This window comes from Rattus norvegicus, chromosome 14 (genome assembly GCF_021556685.1).
Source record: "Rattus norvegicus strain SHRSP/BbbUtx chromosome 14, alternate assembly SHRSP_T2T, whole genome shotgun sequence".
NCBI lineage: Eukaryota > Metazoa > Chordata > Mammalia > Rodentia > Muridae > Rattus > Rattus norvegicus.
Genome location: NC_141547.1, coordinates 84,357,199 through 84,381,173, shown reverse-complemented (window position 1 = coordinate 84,381,173; position 23,975 = coordinate 84,357,199). Strand labels below are relative to the sequence as shown.

The 23,975-nt window shown below is 50.4% G+C and overlaps 3 protein-coding genes across 10 annotated transcripts in view; 2 read left to right on the top strand and 1 right to left on the bottom strand.

Annotated features, from left to right (window-relative positions):
* Positions 1-10,417, top strand: part of Ewsr1 (EWS RNA-binding protein 1) — a 28,572-nt gene extending 18,155 nt beyond the window's left edge. For 2 of the 7 annotated variants that reach the window (XM_087582588.1, XM_087582584.1), the window contains 9 exons: positions 2,063-2,097; positions 2,627-2,659; positions 3,044-3,162; positions 7,313-7,442; positions 8,488-8,610; positions 8,976-9,138; positions 9,372-9,469; positions 9,617-9,869; positions 9,994-10,404. In XM_087582588.1, coding sequence (XP_087438714.1) covers positions 2,632-2,659; positions 3,044-3,162; positions 7,313-7,442; positions 8,488-8,610; positions 8,976-9,138; positions 9,372-9,469; positions 9,617-9,869; positions 9,994-10,033 — 954 coding nt within the window. In that variant the 5' untranslated portion in view covers positions 2,063-2,097; positions 2,627-2,631 and the 3' untranslated portion in view covers positions 10,034-10,404. 7 annotated transcript variants of the gene reach the window in all.
* Positions 10,418-14,310: 3,893 nt separating this feature from the next.
* Positions 14,311-20,421, top strand: Gas2l1 (growth arrest-specific 2 like 1). 2 transcript variants are annotated; one of them, NM_001401406.1, is given in 6 exon segments: positions 14,311-14,411; positions 15,136-15,788; positions 16,985-17,092; positions 17,174-17,270; positions 17,353-17,524; positions 17,858-20,421. In NM_001401406.1, coding segments are annotated over 5 exon segments (2,037 nt in total). In that variant the 5' UTR covers positions 14,311-14,411; positions 15,136-15,155; the 3' UTR covers positions 18,885-20,421.
* On the bottom strand, positions 19,303-21,406 carry Rasl10a (RAS-like, family 10, member A). The gene is given in 3 exon segments (NM_001446693.1): positions 19,303-19,887; positions 20,116-20,240; positions 20,923-21,406. Coding segments are annotated over 3 exon segments (612 nt in total). The 5' UTR covers positions 21,142-21,406; the 3' UTR covers positions 19,303-19,619.
* Between the last annotated feature and the right edge of the window lie 2,569 nt (positions 21,407-23,975).

Sequence of the window (23,975 nt, the reverse complement as noted above, 5' to 3'; positions counted from 1 at the left end):
CCTTTCTGGTGTCTATACTTTGATGAAGGTGAAGTATGATGTTGGTGGTTATCATAATCAGATTTAGTTAATGTGTGTGTTCTGTCCCTATATAAACTAGTAAAAAAAAAGTTATGCAGAATGTTGTAGTGAATATAAATTTGGTTAACTGTTAAAGAAAAACTAGCAATTCTTTTTTATAGATCAGACCTCAAAACAGAGTTGACCTATTCATGTATTAGTAAATTTCTGTACTTTTGAAAGATGTTTTATTTATTCTGCATAACTTTAATAAAGTCTTCAGTGAAATCTTTATTGGAAAAAAGTCTTTTTATAAAAATACATGCAAATTTTTATGAATAACTTTTGACAATGTAAAATTGGTCTTCTGATTTGGAAAATATCATTCCATTATAAAGGTTTCACGTCTTTATGGATGTTTTAAAATAGACATAGACACTTGAAATTACTATCATCACGTCTCAAATCACCTAGAATTCTTAGTATTTTTCAATTGCAAAAGCAATTTGAAGTTTATTCATCTTAATACTCCAGAAGTGATGATTCTACTGACTTTGTTAGACTGCTATTAGAGGGGCCCATCTTTGTGGATGAGAAGTCTCTCCTGGAGCCATAGAAGAGACCATGGCCTACCCCATAGGATTTTAACAGAACTGTGAAGCAGTCTGTTGGATCCTGTGAGGACAGGACACGGGGCAGTTCTCTTTCCCTTTTTTTTATTGTGGTGTGGTGATGGTTTTCAGTGTCTGCTACAGGTAAGGCGCTCAATGTTGTTAACATGCCCTTTTTCATTGCCTCAGTATTTTGATATTTTTCATTGGCTGTTAAACGTGGAAACTTTTTAACATGCTTTGTCGCATTTATATGCTACAGGTTACAAAGTGAGAGCCTTGTATACACTTCAATACTTAAAAAGTACCCGTACTCAGTACTCAGCCGGCAGCATAATGAAAAGTGGGACTAGACACGGTGTCCATATGGAGAGGAAAAATATACATAGAATATTTTAAACAAAATGTATTCATTGTATAAATGGAATCCTTCTGTAACTTTGGTAACTGCATACTTGTTGTTTGGTAATGAACCAGAGGAGGTATAATACTCTAGAATTGTGTAACATTAAAGTGTAAACTTTGTGTTTGAAGAGAGAGAGAACATTTTATGGTGTGTACTTTTAAAAAGGAAGTAAAGCTGCATGCAACAGCTTGAAATGTATATTTAGGTATTAAAGGTGCAATACTGGTTAAGAGAACCTCAAGTCTTCCTACTGGGGAGCTACCTTTATTTACTCCTAGAAAATACTGCCTTTCCCCTTCCCCCCCCCCCCTCAAAAAAGGCCACAATATATTCCCTCTCCTCTATGTATAGTATGTATGTTGCCGTAGGCGTAACTGGTATGTCTATAAAGTTGCACCCCCAGTCCGCTGAGCCTTGGTATTTATTGTAAATTCTCCTTTCACAGTAACTATTGAATCCATTAGGGCCCTGGACTGTATGGCTTTATGCTGAAGATTGGCTGGATGCGTCCTCCGATGTGTGTTGTAGACATTTAATGTGGTTGTCTCCTGCTTTATTATATTGTTGACTTTATTATACTGTTGACTTGTGAGGAAACAAGGCTACATTTGGCTCTCCCTGGGAGAGGTTGAGGGTGCACCTTTATGAACATGGAAAGGTTCATCACAGCAATTGTCTCTGCCTTCTTGTTTCTACACCACGTTCACCTGCTGTTTCAGCTGATTGGGGTGGATGTTTGGGATCTAGGGTTTTTTTGTGTTTTTTTTTCCTTCCTTAATTTGCCAAGTATTGCACTATTAATACCAGCCCCTGACATGAAAGAGACCAACCACACTGGTGTGTCCAGTCAGACAAGCAAGGTTGTATATTAAGGAGATTTGAGCGAGCTGCCCTGAAGAAAGGCATAGTGACAAGATGAGAGAGATGCATTGTTTGGAGATGTGTTTAGCCAGTGCCCTTCTTCCCCACGAGCCCTGCCAAGGCTCAGAGCGGTACTGGCTTTTAAAGGGAAAGGCCTTCATTTCTTCGTTTATCCCCCCAGCAGCGCTGGAGAGCGAGGTGGCTTCAATAAGCCTGGTGGTAAGTTTTTGAGTATTACCATGGATAGTGTTTAAAAAAAATACAGTCAGTTTTTCTAGAAAACTATAATTTTTACTAGTTTCATAAGTGGTTTAAAAATGATCTATACAAAAGAGACTAATGGGTACTGCCGGCATTGTCTTAGGGGTAATAAGGTTAACCTATGGTTACAAAACAAAGGGTAACTTCACGTATTGAGCAACTGCTTCTATAATATGGGGGAGAGTACAGCTTTAATTCGGTTTATGTGGAGGAAAGGTTTTGAATTTAATTTAACACTAATTCGGCACATGAAGCATTGAGAGTGTATTTGGTTAATGGTTTAGAAACAAACGAGCAAAGGGAAAAAAAACCCTAGCAAACTCACAAACGCTAAAGGGCCACTGCTCCATTTTAGCAGTGCGGGTCATTTTGAATTAATGAGTCCCCATCAAATGGTGGTGTAGTAGATAGCTGTGTGTGTTTGTAAGGTTTGTAGCTTGCAAGGCTTGCACTAACAATATTTTATATGATCTTTCCTGGTTGGCAGGACCCATGGATGAAGGACCAGATCTCGATCTAGGTAACTTTAAGTTCTTGAACTTTAACTGAGCTGTTTTGAATGAATGCCATAGAAGCAAGAGTCCAGCAGCTCAGCAGACTGATACCAGTACACTGACCCATTGGGGGTGGGGGGAGTTTGGGACTTCCTTTAAATTGTTTTAAAGTAATCAAAAAACTTCGTCTTATTATCAGTATAGTGTGCGGCTCATTCTCTTGCCATTGTGATGAATACTGTTTGATAATAATGGCCGATTGGACCAGAAGCCTTTATTATTATCTGGGCCTGATGGGCTGTGTCTGGGGTTGAAAAATAATTAGAAGTTTGAGGCCAGCCTAGCTCCAAAAAAAGAAGCCACTGTTAATTCAGAGCAGTAATTGTGTTTTATCTCATTTTCTCTGGAAGGCCTTCCTATAGATCCCGATGAAGACTCTGACAACAGTGCAGTTTATGTGCAAGGATTAAATGACAGTGTGACTCTGGATGATCTGGCAGACTTCTTTAAGCAGTGTGGGGTTGTCAAGGTGAGTGATAGTGATTGGGTGATCTAACAGAAATTGGGTCCACGGAACATATTTGAGATGCTTGGACTGTGCTGAGAATTGTTCCTTGACTGTTTCGTTGACATCTTGCGTTCACTCCTTAAAACACTCTTTAATTCAAGCCCTGTGTGAGGGCTGGGAGGAGCTAGTGGTGGAGCACCTGCCTGGTATGCATTCGATAAGAGCGTTGAACTACAAGATAAATACCCGCCCCCTTGTTATCTGGGTTGTTACTGTTTTTTTTTTTTTTGTTTTTTTTTTTTTTGAAACAAGATCTCATGCGATCTGGCCATGTAGCAAAGGATTACCCGATCCCCCACCCCAAAATGCTCAGTTTACAGTCTTGTGTACCATACCCAGCTTTAGCCAGATGTTTGTAGATGAAGAATGCTAGGCAGCTGGTGATTCTGTTACTGAGTCTGCTGTTCTCTCAGAAATAAACTTGTCTTTTTCTGTTATGAAGAGGAAAGGTGATTTTTCTTAATATTCCCTGAATGCTTAATATCTTGGAGACTTTTTTTCCCCAAATTATCACTTAATTTAAATAATTACAAAAAACACTAAAACACGTTGTGTGATGTAGAGAAGAGGGACATTTACATCTTTATAGATTGATTTCCTAGCATAAGGGCTAAGGTTTGCCAGAGGGGTTAGTGTGTGCCTTTGATGCCAACACTGAGGGAGGGAGGGAGGGAGGGAGGGAGGGAGGGAGGGAGGGAGGGAATAAAAAGGCAGAGAAGCAGAGCTTTAGGAGTTTCCTTTGAGAAAGGGCCTCATCCTGTAGCTCTAGCTGGCCTGGAGCTTACAGAGGTCACCTGCTCCTTGGTTTGATGACACACCTATTGTTTGCTGGCTTGTTTTTCTTTTCCCTGTTTACAGGCCTGTTGTGACATTTTGTTGAAAGGTTTACCTGAGTCTTCATTCCCAGGAAGTCTGGTTCTTCTGCTTTTTTCTCTTTACAGTTATCTTAAAACTCCCATGTTTTGTGGGCAGGCCTGTGCGTGTGATGCACAGAGTAGCTCTGGAGGTCAGAGGGAACTTGTGAGAGTCTGGTCTTCCCTGGTGTGGGATCCATGCATTGATGTAGAGGCAGGTGTGACCAGTCCTCTATACAGGTTAACAATTTATAATGCAGTTTGAGAATAAATAATGTTTTCTGATATTAAAGCCTTAAAGGTGTTCAGTTGGCTTTTAAAATTATACTTTCTGTTTATGTGTCTCTTAAGTTTATGTCCGTACCACATGGGTGTGGGCACCCAAGGAGGCCAGAAGAGGGTGTCAGATGTCATGAAACTGGCGCTATAGGCAGTTGAAAAGTCTGACCTCAGTACTGCAGACTGAACATAGATCCTGTGCTAGAATGCCCATGGGTTCTGTAAGATTTTTTCTCTGGCTCTTTGTGCATGCACACACATTTAACATGTACTGTTAATGATTTTCTGTTGCCTTACCCACTCTGGGGAAAAGTGGTCCCCAAATTCCTACGTTTGTATTTTATATTTAAGATGTTGATTATTGGCTGGGTGTGATGTGCATGCCTAAGGAGACAGAGGCAAGTAGATCTCTTAAGTTTAGGACAGCCTAGTCTATAAGCATGTTCCAGGACAAACTAGGGCCACACAGGGAAATCGGGGAGGAGGGAGGGTGATTATTTTTGTTCAGTTATTAATTTAGAAAAAGTGTATCTTGGACTGGAGGGATGGCTCAGTGGTTAAGAGCACTGACTGCTCTTCCAAAGGTCCTAAGTTCCAATTCCCAGCAACTACCTGGTGGCTCACAGCCATCTGTAATAGGATCCGATGCCCTCTTCTGGTGTGTCTGAAGACAGCTCCAGAGTACTCACATACATTAATTCTTTTTAAAAAAAAGAAAAGATGTCAAGGGACAACTTGCAGAACAGTTAGTTCTACTCTGCTGGAGATCCAACTCAGGTTGCAGACTTTCAGCCTGTGCCTTTACCTGCTGGGCCCCCTTGTTAGCCTCTTTGTGTGTAATCTGCTTGGACCTTAAACTTACTTCCCACGGTGGCCTTGAACTAAACTTACTCTTCCTACTCCTACATCCCAAGTGCTGGGGTTATGTGCTTGAGCGACCATGTCTAGCTAGTTTTGGTTTGTTTAGTTATAGGGGTGGGGGGTGTTTTGGGGGATTTAAGATTTATTTAGTCTGTATAATGTTCTGCCTGCATGCCAGAAGTGGGCATCAGATCCAATTACAGATGGTTATGAGCCTTCATGTGGTTGCTGGGAATTGAACTTGGGTCCTCTGGAAAAGTAGCCAGTGCTCTTAACTGCTGAGCCATCTCTCTTGAAACTCAAGATTCTCCTTTCCTCTAACGTCTGAGTGCTACGATTAAAAATGTGTCCCAAATCACCCAGCCACTGTGTGTGTGTGTGTGTGTTGTTTAGGAAGAGAGGCAGACTCATGCGTTCGTGCACATAGAGTTGTACTATCAATTGGGGTGTGCTCTGGCCAAGTCAGGAGTTTGCCATCACGTCTGTTTGCTTCCTTGTGGACAGAGAGGTTGCATAGGGGTTAAGGGCATTGGTTGCTTTTCAGAGGACCTGGATTCAGTTCCAAGAGATCCAGCACATAAGCGGTATATAGACACATGTTGTTAGAATGCTCATTCACAAAAAGTAGAGATTTTAAAATGCAGGTCCTCGTTCATATGGGGCTGGATAGATGGCTCAACAGTTATAAAGCACGTGCTGCTCTTCTCAAGGACCCAAGTTAAGGTCTCAATACAACTGCAGTTCTGCGGAATCTGATCCCCTCTCTGGCTTAAAACATTTCCTTATTCATACAACTAGTTTGCTATATTCTTTCCTGTCATAATTTTTTAATGATATTGATTAATACATGTATAATTTTAGGGTTTTTGAGATGATAGTTTACTCCCTGTGGCCCAATCAGTCCTGGAACCAGTGATGATCCTTCTACTTGACCCTCTGAGTGGCATTACAGTCGTGAACAACAGTGCCCAGCTTGCTTCAATAGAGTAGTACTGAAGAGGTGCCTCAGTAGTGAAAAGCACTTGATACTCTTTCTGGTGACCCAGGTTCATTTCCCAGTATATACAGGGAGGCCTACAGTGGTGAATCAAGTTCCAGGGGATCAGACATCTTCTCTTGGTCTCCGAAGGCTCATACAGAGTCACATAACTTTTTGGTTTTTAAGTCTTCGTGCTCAAAGGCTGCTCAATAACATAAAAGTGCTTGCCACCAAGCTTAACAATAGTATTCTTTTTATAGATATGAGTATTTGAGTCATTTTTAAAAAATACTTAATTCTGAGCCCTATAGCATCAAGTATTATTAGGTACACACATAAGCCTGTATAGATTGGACATCGTTTATGTGCATGCTTGTTGGACAGAGTGGTTTCTAAGTTCAAGCCGACCACAAACAAGCCATCCTTCCAACTCTTGGAGGAGGTCAAGAATTGTGTAGTATATTCACAGCCTCAGTATGGAAGGGACGTTTTGTTCTCTGTCTTTTGTTTGTTTTTCTATTCTGTTTTTAGAGAGTTGGGGATCAAACTCTGATCCTGTTCATGCTAGATAAGGGCTCTTCCAATAAAGTGCATCTATGGAGTGACTTTCTTTAGAAGAGTTACATATCCTGGCTTGACTTCGGTGCTTCTTTGGGTTCATAAGACTACTCACAGGTACCAAGACCAGGAATAGGGCCTACACTGCTTGCTTTTGATTCTTTAATGAACATGTGTGAGGTGTAAAGTTTATCTAAATATCTATTTGTTGTGGATGCTGAGGAACTAAGTCACTCACAGTTTTGACATCCTGAGGAAGACTTGACCTTTATTAAACTCTGTGGAATGGGGGTTGGGGATTTAGCTCAGTGGTAGAGCGCTTGCTAGGGCCCTGGGTTCGGTCCCCGGCTCTGAAAAAAAGAAGCAAAAAAAAAAAAAACCCTCTGTGGAATGAGACTGCCATTTTTGGGGGTTTCACTGTGTTGCCTTGATTGGCCTAGGGATAGATGTACTTTTTGAGTGTTGGGGTTAAAGGTGTGGACCACCACACTCTGCCTTTTGATAGTTGGGGGAATGTGGGAACTATTGTAAACTTTAAGCTTATGTTATAGTCACATCTTAATTATTGCTTTATGTATAGATGAACAAGAGAACTGGACAACCCATGATCCATATCTACCTGGATAAGGAGACAGGAAAGCCTAAAGGTGATGCCACAGTGTCCTATGAAGATCCACCAACTGCCAAGGCTGCCGTGGAATGGTTTGATGGTAGGATGTTCTCTTTATCACTCTGAATTCTGCTCATTCAGGCACACTTAAGAACTTAGAACAGTTTCATTGCCACCTTCCAAGAAAGAAGGGATCGTGCTAAAACACCTTTTTTTTTTGAGTCTAGAAACAGGAGGCATGTACTTTTCCCCTTTCCTGATGAAGGGGGTGGGGGACTTGAGAGTTGAAGCAGTAAGATTTGCTCCAGGGGTTGCTTACTGTGTGCCCTTCTGTTAAAGGACACAGGCACTGGCCCAGGGTCAGGACTATCCTTTATTATGTGTTTGAGTGCATAGCCCCCATGTCCCAGCTGCAAGTACTTCTCTGAGCAGACAGTTCAGTGCAGAAAACTCTTCCAAAGAGACGTGTCAAGGATAGCACCATGAGAGAAACACAGAGAATGTGAACATCTTAGCCAGTGTACCTTGAGTGTTATGGGCTATGTCAGTTGTGTGCTGTGCAGAGCCTCTACCACTGAGTTTATCCCAAGGCCTTTGATGTTTGTTGAGTAAAGGTTTCATTATGTGGGTAGGCTGATTTTGAACCTGACAGTCCTGAAGAATTCTAGAATGTAATTTAACATCTTTTGTTCTGACCTCAGCAGTGAAGTTGGTGGGTGTTTTGTTTTCATTTCTTTGTTTCATTTTCTTTCTGCTTGTTTTAAGACAGAATCTCATGTAGTCCAAGCTGTTTTCAAACTCCATATGTAGCTAGTGATAACCTTCTTTGAGCTTCTTGATCCTCCAGTCTACCTTTGCTTCCCAGATGTTGAGATTATAGCCCTAGGCTAATTGGCTGCCATTGCCATGCCCAGTTTTATGCAGTGCTGGGATTGAACCCAAGCCTTTGGCCATGTTGAGCAAACCCTACCAATTGTGATACATTTCCAGTCATACCAGGAAAAGGCCTAGAGATTATGAGAGGGCAAATTTCATGCTTCAGGATGTGTCCAAGTTCATTAAGGTGGAATCTGTTGAAAAGTAGTTGCTTGGAGAGGGAAGAGTTGGAATGTGAGGCTCACTGGTGTTCTGTAATCTTTTTCCAGGGAAAGACTTTCAAGGAAGCAAACTTAAAGTTTCTCTTGCCCGAAAGAAGCCTCCACTGAACAGCATGCGGGGTGGCATGCCACCTCGTGAGGGCAGAGGGATGCCACCGCCGCTTCGTGGAGGTATGAAGCACTTTTGTTTTTAGCTACTTTGGTGTTGTGTTAAACAGGGTTAGTTTGGTTTTGGTTTTTCCTTGTAATATTTGTCCTTGAGAAGCTTAGTTGAATAGTTAACAAAGAAAAGGGTGTATAAAATTGATACTAGACCATTGAAAGCCAGTATTGCATTAATTATATGGGTTAACTTGTTAGAGAGAGTGGAAGTTCTGGGGAACATCTGACTAAATGTAGGTTTCACTATATGAAAATGCCATAGTTAGAGACTACATGAAGTGACACAGAGTAATGTGAGGGGACAGCACTGTGAGCCTGTGGGAGAGTTTACCATAGCAAAGTTGCTACAGAGAGGTGATTAACTGTTATTGCAGGTCCTGGTGGCCCAGGAGGTCCTGGGGGACCCATGGGTCGCATGGGAGGCCGTGGAGGAGACAGAGGAGGCTTCCCTCCAAGAGGGCCCCGAGGCTCCAGAGGGAACCCCTCTGGAGGAGGAAATGTCCAGCACCGAGCTGGAGACTGGCAGTGTCCCAATCCGTATGTATTTCTCCCAGCAGATTGACACTTATTCCTGCTGTGGGACAGGACTGGGGGTGAGGGAGGCGGGACTCAGCACTCTGGTTGCTTCTGGAGGTTCATCACTGCCTGGCGTTGTCTGCAAATCCTTGTGCTTTGTGCCTGAAACCCTATAATTGTGCAGAGTGTGGTGTGAATCTCTCTACCTTTCTCAGTTCTGTTGGTGATTTCTGTTGTGATACAACTTTATGCAGGGGCTGTGGAAATCAGAACTTCGCCTGGAGAACAGAATGCAACCAGTGTAAGGCCCCTAAGCCCGAGGGCTTCCTCCCGCCACCCTTTCCACCTCCGGGTAGGTACAGGTTTTCTGGAGCACTTCAGCTTCCTGGTGATTGAATAGTGTCTGCTCTAGGAGAAGGATTAGCAGATCTACCACAGTGTGTCCTCAGTGTCTTGGCTTCTGCTCCTGACTCACCTGTCACTCTTGTCCCTGCCTTAGGTGGTGATCGTGGCCGAGGCGGCCCTGGTGGCATGCGAGGAGGAAGAGGTGGACTCATGGACCGTGGTGGTCCTGGAGGAATGTTCAGAGGTGGCAGAGGTGGAGACCGAGGGGGCTTCCGAGGTGGCCGTGGCATGGACCGAGGTGGCTTTGGTGGAGGAAGACGAGGTGGTCCTGGGGGGCCTCCTGGACCTTTAATGGAACAGATGGGAGGAAGAAGAGGCGGACGTGGAGGACCTGGGAAAATGGATAAGTATGTGGTGGGAGAGCACTGCCCCTTCCCAGCCTCTGCTGCAGTGAGTCCTTGGACACCTGGGGGCTCTTACAGGGTTTTCTGTCCTTTCTCATTCTGACCAAAGGGTCCCTTTGCTTTGCAGAGGCGAGCACCGTCAGGAACGCAGAGACCGGCCCTACTAGAGACCTGCAGAGCTGCATTGACGACCAGATTTATTTTTTAAACCAGAAAATGTTTTAAATTTATAATTCCATATTTATAATGTTGGCGACAACATTATGATTATTCCTTGTCTGTACTTTAGTATTTTCACCATTTGTGAAGAAACATTAAAACAAGTTAAATAGTAGTGTGCTGAGTTTTTTTTTTTTGTTTTGTTTTGTTTTTTTTTTTTTTTTCCTTTTTAAGATGGTTGTTTTAAGACTTAACAATGGGAACCCCTTGTGAGCATGCTCAGTATCATTGTGGAGAACCAAGAGGGCCTCTAATTGTAACAATGTTCATGGTTGTGATTTTTTTTTTAAATAAAATTCCAAATGTTTATAAACTGTCATCCTTCTCTGTTCTGCAATCTCTCATGTCCAGTTCTTTCCAGCCCTCACTGGATGGGAGCAGGGACTTGTGATGCCCTTGAAGATGCCCACTGGCCATGTGTTTCCACCTTTGGCCCTGAGGTGCCCACTGGAAACCTTGTGCTCTCCTCCCCAGCTCTTGGCTTCACTTCAGAAGGCTCTGAGGCAGCTTTCATCATTCCAACTCCTACTATCTGAAGCCACAGGATCATCTTGTGCCTTTGCTGGGACAGTGGACCTGACCGTGTCTTCTACAGTCCCAAGTGGTCATTCTTACTACTCTGCTGCCTTCTAACTACAAAATGGGGCTTCCCCACCAAGCTGATCTCCCATTCTGTATTTTATTTATCTTTGGTTTTTAAATAGGGCTTTTCTTTGTAGTCTCCGTTGTCCTAGACCTTGCTCTGTAGGCCAGGTTGGCCTCAGAGTGATGGGATTAAAGGCAGGTACCACCACCCCAGCCCTACCCTGTGCTTTTAACTCAGCTGGGACCCTTCTTTCAAGAGCTGCCTCTGCTTCAGTCTGACAGGAAGTAGGGCTTGGTTCTGTCACAGCAAACAAGTAACCATTAATACTGTACACCAGTCTCCATCTTAGTCTGTCCATTCCTAAACATTTACCAGACGATGACGAACCACAAACTAACTCGACTCCCTTTTCCCGTCCTTGCCTTTTTTCCAGAGGCCAGGGCACCTTAAGGAAACAAGAACTTGAGTGGTTCCCACCACACTTGTGTGAACTCAAGACCTCTGCTTTCAACTATTGTCTCACCACACACCCTGCTCTTTTCATTTCTGCAAACAAGCCCCACAGGACAGTGCCGCTCTACACACAGTTGTGGGGCCTAAAGTCATTGCCACCAGGCTTCTACCAGACACTATGTCAAATGTCCTCACATGTTGACTCCAAACACCTGATTGGACAGAGCTCAAAGATCTTAGCATTTACTCAGGTGTGGTGGTGCACAAGATGTTGCAAATAGGATTGCAAAATTGAGGTCACAGTGAGGCTCCTACAACTGGAGACATCTCAATGGTGGAGCACTTGCTTAAGGGTGGAGCGGTGCCTGGCAGTGTAGAATCCATCCTAAGGCTGGTGGATTCCTCAAGAGGGAGGGAAAGCAAGACAGCAAACAAAATTTCAAGTGTAGCTTTGTGGCCCCACAGCACAGGTCTTGACAAAAGTGGTTGGAGTCATACAAGGAAGAGGCGCAGTGAGTGCCCCTTAGTACATTCAGGGTCCGGTGTAGCAGTTGGCCCCCCGCCGTCCCATTCTGCCTTGTAGGTTTGTAAGGTTGTAGGGGCAACACTCAAGTGAACTGAGTTGAGTCTTTTGCTTTGTTCTCTTGCAGGGCACTGGACAATCTCAGAACCATCTGTCCGCAGCTAACAGTCTAAAACCTGTGAATTTTCACTAGGTCCTGGTCCTGGACTGGGCTCAGCTCACATACAAAGAGTTGTCTCTGCTATTTATCTTGAATCTGCAAGTAACCCAAGGCTACAAGGTGGCCCTGGTCTACTTTGGTCATCAGGAAATCCCAATGTTAGAGGCTACAGTATGGGACAAGACTCAAACAGGCCCCAGTTCAAGGAACTACGAGACTTGTCTTTGTTGCTCTTCCCCTCAGAAGAGTAGGAGACATGTCTCCATCACTAGGTCATACTGAGTTGAACTAACAATACTAATTTGACAATTATGTGACAACTACAGTCCCATTTTACAGATGAAGTCACCCAAGCTTAGGGAGCGTAAGCATGGTACCTAGTTTTTGTGTAAGAGTTTCAAGATAGAAACATTCTATCCCATCCCGCATGGAAGCTCTTCGAAAGGAAAGTAAATAATTCAAAATGGCTTCAGGAAGTCCCTGAAACACCAGATTTACTAGGCCCCAATTTGCCAGGATAAGCAGAGCTAAACTGCAAAGAAAACTCTCAGACAAGCTAAGTTTTGAAAGGAGACTCTTGAGACCAGAACAGCTGCCTGAAAAAGAAGTTTAGACCAACTGAGGCACCTGGAAAGGACATCCCTGCTGCCTGCAGGCTGTGATCAGGTTTCCAACTTTGTGAGCTGCTTGGTGATGCTGTTGTTTGAGACATGTCTGCTCCTGTAAGTAACCCCAATAAAAATTGGGCTTTTGTGGTATCAGTACTTTGGTCCGTTATGGGTTCCCTATGAGGAGTGAACAGACGTGTGTGGCATCTTTCCCAGAAGTTTGTCAGACAACACTAGTGACCAACAGAGCCTAGATTCATCCCTATGTCCAGAACCTTAAAGCACAGCGAAGTGGCAATAGGTAGGGGTGAAATGCCTGCAGAGTTGCTGGTAGCAATAGTACCTCAACCTTCTTGGTCCTCAGCTTCCCTAGATTATAAAACTCAGATGGGCTGGCAAAAAGGCTCATGGGATAAGGGAACATGCCACCACACTACCATACCCAGTATTCCACATGGTAAAAGAGCAAACTCCCCAAAGTCTGCCTTGCATATACCTTGGCATACACACACATACACAATAGATGTAATAAAAAATATCGGTGTATTGGATGATTTTGAAGATGATTACTGGGTACGATGGAATGGTTGTTCCAGGACAGGTCATTTCTCAACTCCCTCACTTAACATTCAGTTTCCATAGTCAATTCTCCAGGACCTCACTCCCTACTAGGTGTTGTTTAGCAGTCCCCAGCCCACAGTGTTCACCCCCAAACCTCATCTAAACTCAAACACTCTCCTCACTAACAGACTTCAGTTCTTAACAGGCAGTCAAAATCCAGCATCCCCTCTCACCAATCTAAACCACCTGACTTCCTCAGAGGCTCCCTCCCCCCACCCCACCCCCACTCCTCGCCCCTGCTCACAACAGCAGTTACAGGAGCCCCTTCTGGCCCCTAAGTCAGCCTCTCCTGCTCTTAATTCCTCTTTACAGAGGCCTGTAATCCCAGCTGAGAGAGCAGGATGGTGAGTTCAAAGCTACATAGCAGGAATCTGTTAAAGGCATGGTGGAGCATGCCTTTAACCCCAGCACTCGGGAGGCAGAGACAGGCAAATCTCTATGATTTTTGAGGCCAGCCTGGTCTACATAGGGAGTTCCATGCCAGCCAAGGCTACATAGTAAAATCCTACCTCAAAACCACAACAAAGTCCAATAATAATAATAAACCTCTATAGCTTCCATGACCTTTGCAATGCATAGTCCACAAGACCCTAACGTTTCTACCACTCCAGCCTTGCAAACGTTCCCAGTTTTCTTTCTCTCCTTCTTCCTTTCCTATTTTTGAGATAGGTTTCCTCAGTGTGAAAAACTTTCGCTCTAGATGTCTCCCAGTTTCCTCTGTCGCCGCCTTCCTTGATCTGAGTTAAAATTAAGTCTTTCCACACACACCCACTGATTCCAGTGTCTCTTCAGCATCTCATTCCTCTCTCGGACGGTCGGGCGACAGTAGGGGGCAGGATTCCCCAGATCTTCCGCGCTCCTCCTAAGGCGTGTAGTTGCCCCTGGCACGCCCCCTCTTTTTAACCAAACCGCAGCCACCTTCCAACCTCTGAGCCTCGAGGTCCTTGTACATCAAGCTAAAGTCCCTGGGCCGCCTTGCAGGAAGAGCACACAGTTATCTGGCTTGCAGAGGTCCCCCCGGGACGGAGGTGACTCTGCAGTCCCCAGTCCCTATCGCTTCCGGGAAGGCCACTGTCACGAAGGAAGGACAACTGAAAGGGTCTGAACCCCTCCTGGGAAGACTCAGACGCCGAGTTAAAGGTCGCGGGATAGGGATAGAAGGGCGTCTTCGCCCGCCTCGGAGCCTAAGGCCCGAGAAAGGCACGGCCCCTTTAAGAGCACGGCCCCGCCCCTTCCTGGCCGGATCCGAATTCCAGGGGGGCGGGGCGGAGCGGACGCCTGGAAGCAGCGAGCTCGGGCGGCGCCTGTGTGCGGCGGCGCGGCCCGGCTCCGGCCCCGCCGGGGCGATGCTCCCCGGGGCGGCGGGGTGAGCCAGGTGAGCGCGGGGACCCCCCAGGACCCCTAACCAGAGTGCCCGGAGGTGGGCCGGGCGGTGCGGGGTCTCTGCTTCCCAAGGCTGTGTGACCTTGACTGGGCACGCACCCTCTCTGGACCAGGCCGCGAGCACTGCGGAGGCTCGCTGGGTCGGTTCGGAGTCCCGGCCTTACAGGCACGGGCTCGGGCGGCTTTTTACAGCACGAATCCGGCCTGGCTGGGCAACCCGCATCCTCCACCCACTGCTCTGCGACCTTCAGCGAATGCCTGCCCTTACTGCACCTCAGTTTCCTCATCTGTAGAATGGAGATACGGTCGCTGCTCAGCCTGTGGCGCGGCCCTTAGCAGAGGGGAGAAGGAAAGGCGGTGACTTCGTGCAGGTTGTGGGCTGAGCAATAGAAATAGTCCCTCTGTGGTTCTGGGCGAGGCTCCTCTCCTGACCCTCCCTGCCCACATGTCTTCACGTTTTTAAATGGCCTCTTTTCATTGTGGGTGCCAACCTGTCCCAGCCACCCTCTCCCGACCAGCCAGACAGCAAACATAAACACTAAGATGGTATAAATATTACTGAGTCCTTTAAATCGGGTCATGGCACAGTGAGAACAATGAGGTACTACGTTTTCTCACAGCCTGCACTTAAACTTAGCGTTTCCTGAGTGGCGGGCTGGTGGACCATTCTGAATCCTTGCGAGTCTTCACAGCAGTCCTAACCTGTATCCCCACAGTGACTCCACTGGCCCCGGGCATGGCGGACCCAGTGGCGGGCATCGCAGGCTCCGCCGCCAAGAGTGTGCGACCCTTCCGATCCAGTGAGGCCTATGTGGAAGCCATGAAGGAAGACCTGGCCGATTGGCTCAATGCTTTGTATAGTCTAGGTCTACCCGGCAGTGGTGATGGCTTCCTCACGGGGCTGGCCACGGGTACAACCCTGTGCCAGCATGCCAACGCTGTCACCAAGGCTGCCCGGGCTCTGGCTGCTGCCCGTCCAACCCGAGGTGTGGCCTTCCAGGCACACAGTGTGGCGCCTGGCTCCTTCATGGCCCGAGACAACGTGGCCTCTTTCATCGGCTGGTGCCGGGCTGAGCTGGGCGTGCCTGAAGTGCTCATGTTTGAGACAGAGGACCTGGTGCTGCGCAAGAACGAGAAGAGTGTGGTGCTGTGCCTGTTGGAGGTTGCCCGACGTGGGGCACGCCTTGGGCTGCTCGCCCCGAGGCTGGTACAGTTTGAGCAGGAGATTGAGCGGGAGCTTCGGGCTACCCCTCAGGCCTCCAGCGTCCCTGCTGCTGAAGAGGATGTCACTGAAATCGCTGCTGCACCAGGGGCACCTGCCCGCACACCCCGCATGACGCCCAATGACATTCGAAACCTGGACGAGCTGGTGAGTCTTCTGATTTCACACTGGGTGACCCCTGCCCATTCCCCCCATCTGGGGACCAGGTAGCAGAACTAATGCCACCTAACCCTAAGCCTCCCAGAGCCCACTCTCCGCAGCCTGCCCCACAAAAAGAGTACTACATGTGTTAACTGCCAAGTGTGCATCTTCCTGGCCACAAATATATGAGCCCAGAGAGGCGGGGGTGCTGAGGCCACGCAGCTCAGGTGGCCCCGAGGCAGATGAAACCCTAGCTTCTGGCGTGAGCTCCACTTTTAGTATTGAATGAACAGCAACAGAGTTCAGTGCAGTCCTACTTGGAGGACTGTGACTTGGGGACCTTCTGGCACACGGGTGCTAGGGACAACATGCATTGGCAGCCTCAGACCTGGGGCTGAGTGGCTGCTACCCCGGGTTGAGGCTACATGTAGAAAGTTGTCAGCAAGAAGCCTGGTGCACCGTGTCTGGGAAGACAGCACCCCGGTGCGCTGATGGAGAAAACCTAGCCCCACCACCAGTTACTGGGAACAGGAAGTGCTCTTGGGAGCATAGGAGGTACAGGCCTCCAGCTCCCTCTGTCTGTCCCAAGACCTAGGTGTCCCTGCCGCCCCCGCAACTAGGCCGAGAGTTTCTTTCTTATCAGGAGCTTAGGGCTATGATATGCCTCCCCAAGAGTCAGGCGCCTGATGGTTGTGGGCCCGGTCACCACCCACTCCCCAGCCTGGGTCTGGATCACCCAAGGGCCTCCCCCCCAACACCCGTGCCCATTCCCTCTGGCACCGGGCTGCTATGGGTAGGGAGGAGAGTAGGCTTCCCACATAGCCTGGCATCTCCTGCTTCCATCGACATGTATGCAGAAGCATGCTGGGGCGGGGCGTTGTGCCCGTTAGTGTGTGTGTGTCTGATTGGGATGTGCAGCTGTGAGGATGGCTCCCTGCACTCATCCCCAACCTGCCTGACCAGGCTGTGGACTCACCAGTGTGAAGGAGTTATGGACGGCTCCAGGGCTCTAGCGGGCCTAAGGCCTTTCAGTGATACAGCCCCTGGCTTCTTCTCTCATTGGAGAGCCCCCACCCACTGTGATCAGGCAGAAGGCCCTGTGTAGGACGGAATAGGCACTTCCTCCTGCCCTGTAACTGCTAGTTAAACCCCAGAGGGACTTGATCCTTGACCTTCATCAGCCTCCTCTTCTCTGGCTTCAGGTAAGGGAGATCCTGGGCAAGTGCACCTGCCCAGACCAGTTTCCCATGATCAAGGTCTCCGAGGGGAAGTACCGAGTGGGAGACTCCAGCTTGCTCATCTTTGTGAGGGTAAGTGGGGGAGGAAAAGCCCAGTCCAGCCCCTCAGGGGTGGGCTAGTAGGCCCACAGTGACCTGCCCTCCGGCCTGCAGGTGCTGAGGAACCACGTGATGGTGCGAGTGGGCGGCGGCTGGGACACACTGGAGCACTACCTAGACAAGCATGACCCTTGCCGCTGCACTTCTTCCAGTAAGTGCCTGCTGGGAGTGTGGGCCGCCGAGGGGCTGGTTCCTAAGGTATTGCCCCTCACTTGCTGTATCCATTCCCACAGCCCACCGGCTGCCCCAGCAGAGAACCGGGACTTTCTCTCCGCAGAGGGGATCACCCACTCCTAGTCCCCGCCCCGGTAGCCCAGTCCCTGGAAGTGAGCGCCGGAGCTCCCGGCCCGAAGTAACTCCCATCAGCCTGCGAAGCACAAAGGAGGGGCCTGAGACCCCACTCAGGTGAGAGGCTGGAGGACCACCTCCGGAGCTACCAGGGCTGGTGGGGGTGGGGCGTCCGCCTGGGCGCCATGACTCACACCCTGGGAAAAGTTCCCGTGCGTGGGGGCGGGACCAACTTTCCATCTCCATGGCAACCCAGACAAACCAACAACACAGCTGGGGCGGGCTCCGGGCGGTGGCTGGTCCAACCCAGGCTTCGGAAGCCGAGGGCGGGAAGTCGCGGTCTCAGCCTGGACGCTCACTTGTGCCTGGAAGTCCCCTGGCTGCGCCCAAGCCTCACCAGCTCGCTCCACCCGCGCCGGTGATACACGTCTCTCTCGCACCCCACCTCAGGCCCCGCGACCAGCTGCCCCCCCTCCCCCGCTCCCGCCGCTACTCCGGGGACAGTGACTCCTCAGCCTCCTCAGCACAGAGCGGCCCCATGGGTGCCCGCAGCGACGATTCAGCCACTGGCTCCCGGAGGGAGCGGCCTAACCACCGGCTGACCTCCGGTCTAACGGCCTCCCCGAGACGGCCGCCCACCCCTCGCAGCCAGTCTCGAGACCGGCTGGACCGGGGACGGCCTCGCATGGCCCCAGGAGGCCGAGGCGCTCAGCTGTCGGCCTCCAGCCCCGCACGGCGCACCCGCAGCCAGAACCGCGAGGAACAGGCGGTACTGGTGGTGCGCAGGGACCGAGACGGCCAGCACTCGTGGGTGGCCCGGGGCAGGGGTGGCGGGGGATCAGGGGGTTCTGGAAGGAGTACCCCGCAGACTCCGCGTGCCCGCAGTCCTGCAGCACCCAGGCCTTCCAGGGGCCCCAGCCCAGGCCCAGAGCTAGCTGCCACACCCGCCAGCATCTTCCGCACGCCCCTGCAGCTTGACCCACAGCAGGAGCAGCAGCTGTTCAGGCGCCTGGAAGAGGAATTCTTGGCCAATGCCCGCGCCTTGGAGGCTGCTGCCAGCCATACCCTCATGGGATCAGCCCCTGACCCTCCAGCTCCGGACTCTGCTTACTGTTCATCCAGCTCCTCATCTTCATCACTCAGTGTTCTGGGTGGCAAATGTGGCCAACCCAGGGAATCAGGTCGCACAGCCAATGGGCTGCCTGCGCCCCGCAGCCAAGCTCTGTCCAGCTCTTCCGATGAGGGCAGCCCCTGCCTTGCTGTAGGAAGGACACTGGATGCAGCCAGGAGTTCTTTGGCTGGCCCAGAGCCCTCTCTGACCTGGGCAAGGGGGCGGATGGACACACAACCAGACCGTAAACCCTCACGCATACCCACACCTCGGGGACCCCGCCGCCCATCGGGACCCACAGAGCTTGGGGCTTGGCATGCCCTGCATTCGGTCACCCCAAGGACCGAGCCAGATTCTTCAATGTGATGGACCGGCTCCACTGCACCCACACCCCATTCCATTTTCTTTGTGGCCTTAACCTATCCTTTGCATCAGGGACTCCCCTTCCATCTCTTGAGCACCAGACCTCATGGGACCAGACCCCACGGGACCACATGGCACAATGGGACACCTGTTGTACATTCCGGTTCGGGGGATGAGCATTGCTATTTAATTACTAATATTATTGAATGCCTTAGAGGAGACCGGGCTAGCCCGGTGTCCAGAGGACCTGTGGTCCAGTAAGCAGAACCTCTGACAGTAAAGTATTGCTCCAGCTCCTGGTTTTTGGGGACCGAGCCTTCATTATATGTTGGGATTCTAGAGTGAACTGCCTGGAGACCAGACCTCAATGCTCTGGACCTGTCTATTCCAGAACAAGAAACCCTTACATTGTGCGCTTACATTTTTTGCTTTTGTTTTTATTGCCTGCTAAGGCGTGACTTTAAAAAGTGTCTCCAGTAGCCAGTCTAGCAGTGGAGAGGTAGAGGCAGGTGGGTCTATGTAGTTCAATATGAGTGCTAGAAGCTGTATGAATACTTCTGATCGCATTCATATTCAAGTCCTTTCCAGCTGTGATTGTAACCCAATAAGGTCTTAGAAAAAAACTGATCTTGTCCAATGATTGGGAGTTGGCTGGGTCCAATCAAGATCAAAGAAAAGCCCGTTGGCCAGGAGTCTGGGTGGGAGCCTGCTTTCATGAAATTTCCCTGTTCAATCTGATCACATGAGGCTGCAGCGCGCTGGGTGCAGCGCCCCCTGCAGACGCAGAGCGGGATGTGCAGGACGTGTGCGCACCAAAGCACAACGTAGAAGCTCTCGGAAGAGACGCAGCACGTGCCAATTGTATTTGGCTGAGCACTCGAGGTAGCCACAGCGCCAGCCCCTTCGAACTAGAGTGGCCAGTGCACGACGAGGTCCGAAGCGCAGCCGCTGACGGTCCCGCTTGTTGCCCACCACCAGGATGGGTGCCTCTGGCGCTCCCGCCGGCCTGGAGGCCCGATGGAGATGAGAGACGCAGTGCTGGAGACTCCATGGCCAGAGGAACCCACCCAATGTGTACAAGTGAAGGCGGGACCCTCCTAGGGCCTGAGACTCCCTGGTGTGCTGCATACCTCATACAGCAAGAGACCCTCAAGTGGGCACAAAGTATGCTCCAGAAACAACCAGACTATACCCGCTCCCCTGGCAAGACCTCCACCTCCAGTCAAGCCCTCACCTGTTTTCTGCTATGCGTTGCCTCAGGGCTTTCACATAATCGAAACTGTCCGGGCTGCAGATGTCGTAGACCAGCACAAAGGCATCCGTGTCCTGCAAGCTCCAGTCTTTAGGGTCCGGCCACTCCTAAGGGTAGAGGCTGGGGCTTACAGCAGACCCTCCTACTCCAGTTCATCCTTCCCCATCACCTACCAACAACACTCAGGACGCACCCTCCCACAGGCCAGATTTCCCAGCCCTGTCTGGATCTTGTCAGTCCTTAACTCCCCTACTTACTGGGCCTCTAATTAAACTACTATCCACCCAACGTATGCTCCTACTGCCTCTAATTCCCAGTGCAGCTGTACGGGTAAAGCCCTCTGGCCTAAACGCCTGCTGCTCTTTCCCCCATGCATTATTCTTACAGCTTCTTTTACCGAAACTTCACTTAGCCTCCCAGGTGCTGCTCAAATGCCAGCTCCTGTGGGAAGCCCTGAAATGCATCCAGCGCCAAAGACTGGGAGTCTGAGGGTGCAGTGGCCCCCTCTAGAAAGGATATTCCTGATTCTGGTCCAGTCTGTCGCGGCGGCGCGGCTCAACTCAAGCAGTGCCGTGCCACACACTGACCCAGACAGCAGCCTAGGCAGGCAAGGAAGACAAGAAACAGCCACAGGGCATCTATCTCCAGGCTTGCGCTGGAAGCTCGCATGCAAAATACTTAAGACACACACTTCAATCCCAGAACCGGCTCCGGCGGCCTAGGTCAGGACACGTGGACACGCACGTGGGCACCAAGTGTACACACGCCCCTGGCCCCTCGAACGGCTACCTCAAGACTTCTGGGACTCGAGTCGGGTCCAGCGAAGTCACCATCACGGATACTCAGGTCGTAGACGGCGCCGTCGAGCAGCACCGCCGGCCGGTAGAGTCGGGGACTGTCCGTGGGTCGGTGGCGCTCGGGATAGTCACCAAACAGGAACTGGCGGATGATGGCGGTCTTGCCCACTCCCGGAGCACCCAGAACAGCCACCCGCAGGCTGCCGCCCATGGCTGGCCCGCGCTCCCGCGCCCCGCACGGGGGAGCTTCATGAGCCCGTACTGCGCCTTGCTCGCCCTGCCCGAGGCACCCGTATCTCGCCGCCTCCTACAGCACCTGAGTCACAAGAGGCCAGGCCCGAGGATCGAAGCACCCGCAGCTCCGCGAGGAGAGCGCACTCGGCGCGGTGCAGACCAGCCCCCGCCCGCAGCTCCGTCCCCTTCTCGCTCCGGCGCCGGGAGCCGCCGCCCCAGTCGGCCGCGCGGGCGAGCCAGCGAGCAGGGCCTCCGGGAGGCGGCGATGAGGTAACTGCCCGCCCCGCCCCTCCCGGGGAGGGTCGCGGCTCAGTGACTGCCAGGCGGGTCGCCTTGTTAGAGCCTAGTTCCCCAGGTGGCAGTCTGCTCCTCTCAACCTTTCCAAAACAGAAGCCTCTGTGCGCCTCCTCCCTGCTCCTCCAACACCACTGGCTGCAACCTGGCTGGGGACCAAGCCCCGGCTCATAGAATCAGGCCACTTGGGGTCAGACCCAGTCCTGGGCTGAATGACCTTGGGCCAATCGTCGCATTGTCTGCATCGCGGTGTCCACCAAAGGCCGAAGGCTTCAAGGCTTCAAGGCTTCCTCCCCCTGTTTTGTGAGACCCTAGGCATCAGATCCTTTTCTGGACTTTGCCCTGCGTCAGTCTTTGAACCGCAGCCTCAACCTGGTATTCTTGGATTAAGGAGGAAGAAACTGAGGCCGGGGAGAGGTATCTCAAAGTGCAAAAGGCAGTGGGACTCTGGCCTGGGCCTGCTGGCCACTTTCTTTACACCTACAAGGACAAATGACCAGATGAACACTGTTTCAAAGGACCAGCCTGGAGGGGGTTGGGAGTGGAGACAAAGGTTTGAGGCCAGCACATGTCTGCTCAGCAGCTCAGCCCCCAATCACTGCCTCAACAGGTTGGAGGGGAAGAAAGAGTCCTTCACAGAGATGCACTGTGCCCTCCTCCCTGGACAAGGTCGGAAGCTGCTTTGACAGTTTGGGTAGTCTAGGTTTGCCCAGCCTTCATCTGGTTCTCCGGTCTCCACACACGGGAGGTGCTCCCAGGCCTCTGCCCTCCGCCCACGTACTGTGAAATGCAGACACCTGGCCTTGAACAAGACTCACTCACTCAACGAATGGCCAGAATGCTGAAATGGATTCAAAAGGAAAAAGAAGAAACGTCTCCTCCCCCTTAGGAAGGAAGGCTCTAGAAAGACTTAGATCCAGGCCTCTAAAGGCATCGGCAGTATGTCTACCTGCCAGGGAATTGAGTGGAAGAAAAGGCTGGAGACACTAGCTCGAGAAGGGGGGAGGAGGTATGCCCTCCCACGGGGAACCGGTGACAGCAGCTGGCAGGGATTCCTTACCCCTGGGTTCTCTTCCTCTTCCCAAGGTGGACTTAGGACCTGGTCTGACTTCATCCTCCACCCCCCAAGCCCCTGTCAGCAACTAGGGATATTCTAGGTCTTTAAATCCAGAGGAGCAACAGCAGGCTTTCTCTTTTCTTTTCTTTTTTCTTCCCCCTCTTGCCGAGCTTCCCCAAGAATGCCTTCCTTTCCATTTACAGGTCTCCAGGCTTCTGGAACCATTTACAGGTTTGTGAGCTGCTTTTGGCTTCAAGAAGCAGAAGGGAGTGGATAAACTCAGCCCCTTCCCTTAACCTCACTGCAGGGAGAAAGGCAGGCACCTGCCTGGCTGCTCTTCCACTAGGGCTGTGTGTGCTCTTAGGCCCAGCTCCAGAGTTCTCCGAGGTTTCCTTTCCTAGCTGGGCTTTCTTGGGAGTTGCAAGAAGCATTGTGGGTGGGGCACCTCTGGGCCCAAGTGAGTGTCTGTGTTGTTTTTGAACAGTCTCCTTTGGTATGCCTGGCTGACCTCAAAGTTTTAATCCTCCTGCACCAGTCTTTCGAGTGCTGGGATTACACGTGTGCAGCAGGATGCCTGGCTCTGTCTCACGTGCTGGGGAAGATGTCATCCCTGGGGCATCCCAGGGTTCCACACATCTCTGCACTTTCCCGGGAAACTTGCACACCACAGTTACCAGCACAGTTCCCACTTACCCAGGCTGGTGTAGCCTAGCCGTGGGCGGGGCCACCTGCCCATCTGGGCGCTGCGGGCTACAGTGATTTTGCCTGAGTGTCCTCAAGTCTACTCCTGCTGCTGGGCCTTGGAGGAAAATAAACACAAAGAAGCAGGAAGAGGAAGCTGGAGTGGTTTGCCACTTCAGACCGGCAGGAGGTATGGTGTGTGTGTGTGGGGGGGGTTGTTAGAGGCTCTGCTGGGCTGCAGAGAAGGGTCTGAGGACACACTGCCTAAGCTAAGCCCTGAGAAGAAGGCTGGGAGGCAGCTGAACAGGCTCCCGGCTGAGGAGCAGGCTGCTGCCGCCCTCTCCTCTCAGGCAGCCACGTGAATGAAGATCACTCTCCATCTTCATAAGTGAGGTATCTTCTTCAGATCTATCCTACCGACCTGGCTTCTTCCTGACTGGCCCGGCAGCCCTTCACTGGGACTCAGCACTTCGTGAGCTGTGGGGGCTTTTCACCCTGGGCTCTCCGAGGCCACATCCATGTCTGTCTTGTAATCACCACACCAGTTGTCCCAATACTTAGTCACCTCCCTGAGGTCTAAATAGGAATCCTCTACTGCTCAGACACACGGCACAAGGTTGTCATCACTCTGACCACATCCATGGTGTCCGGGCAGCTTCCTGAGGGAACATGGGATCCCACCGACATCAGGCGCCGACAAGGCCTTGGAGGTTGGAACCTTCCTCCTGAGCTAGGTTATCTATGCAAACTGCTGGCCTCTCAGAGCCATGGCTTCCACC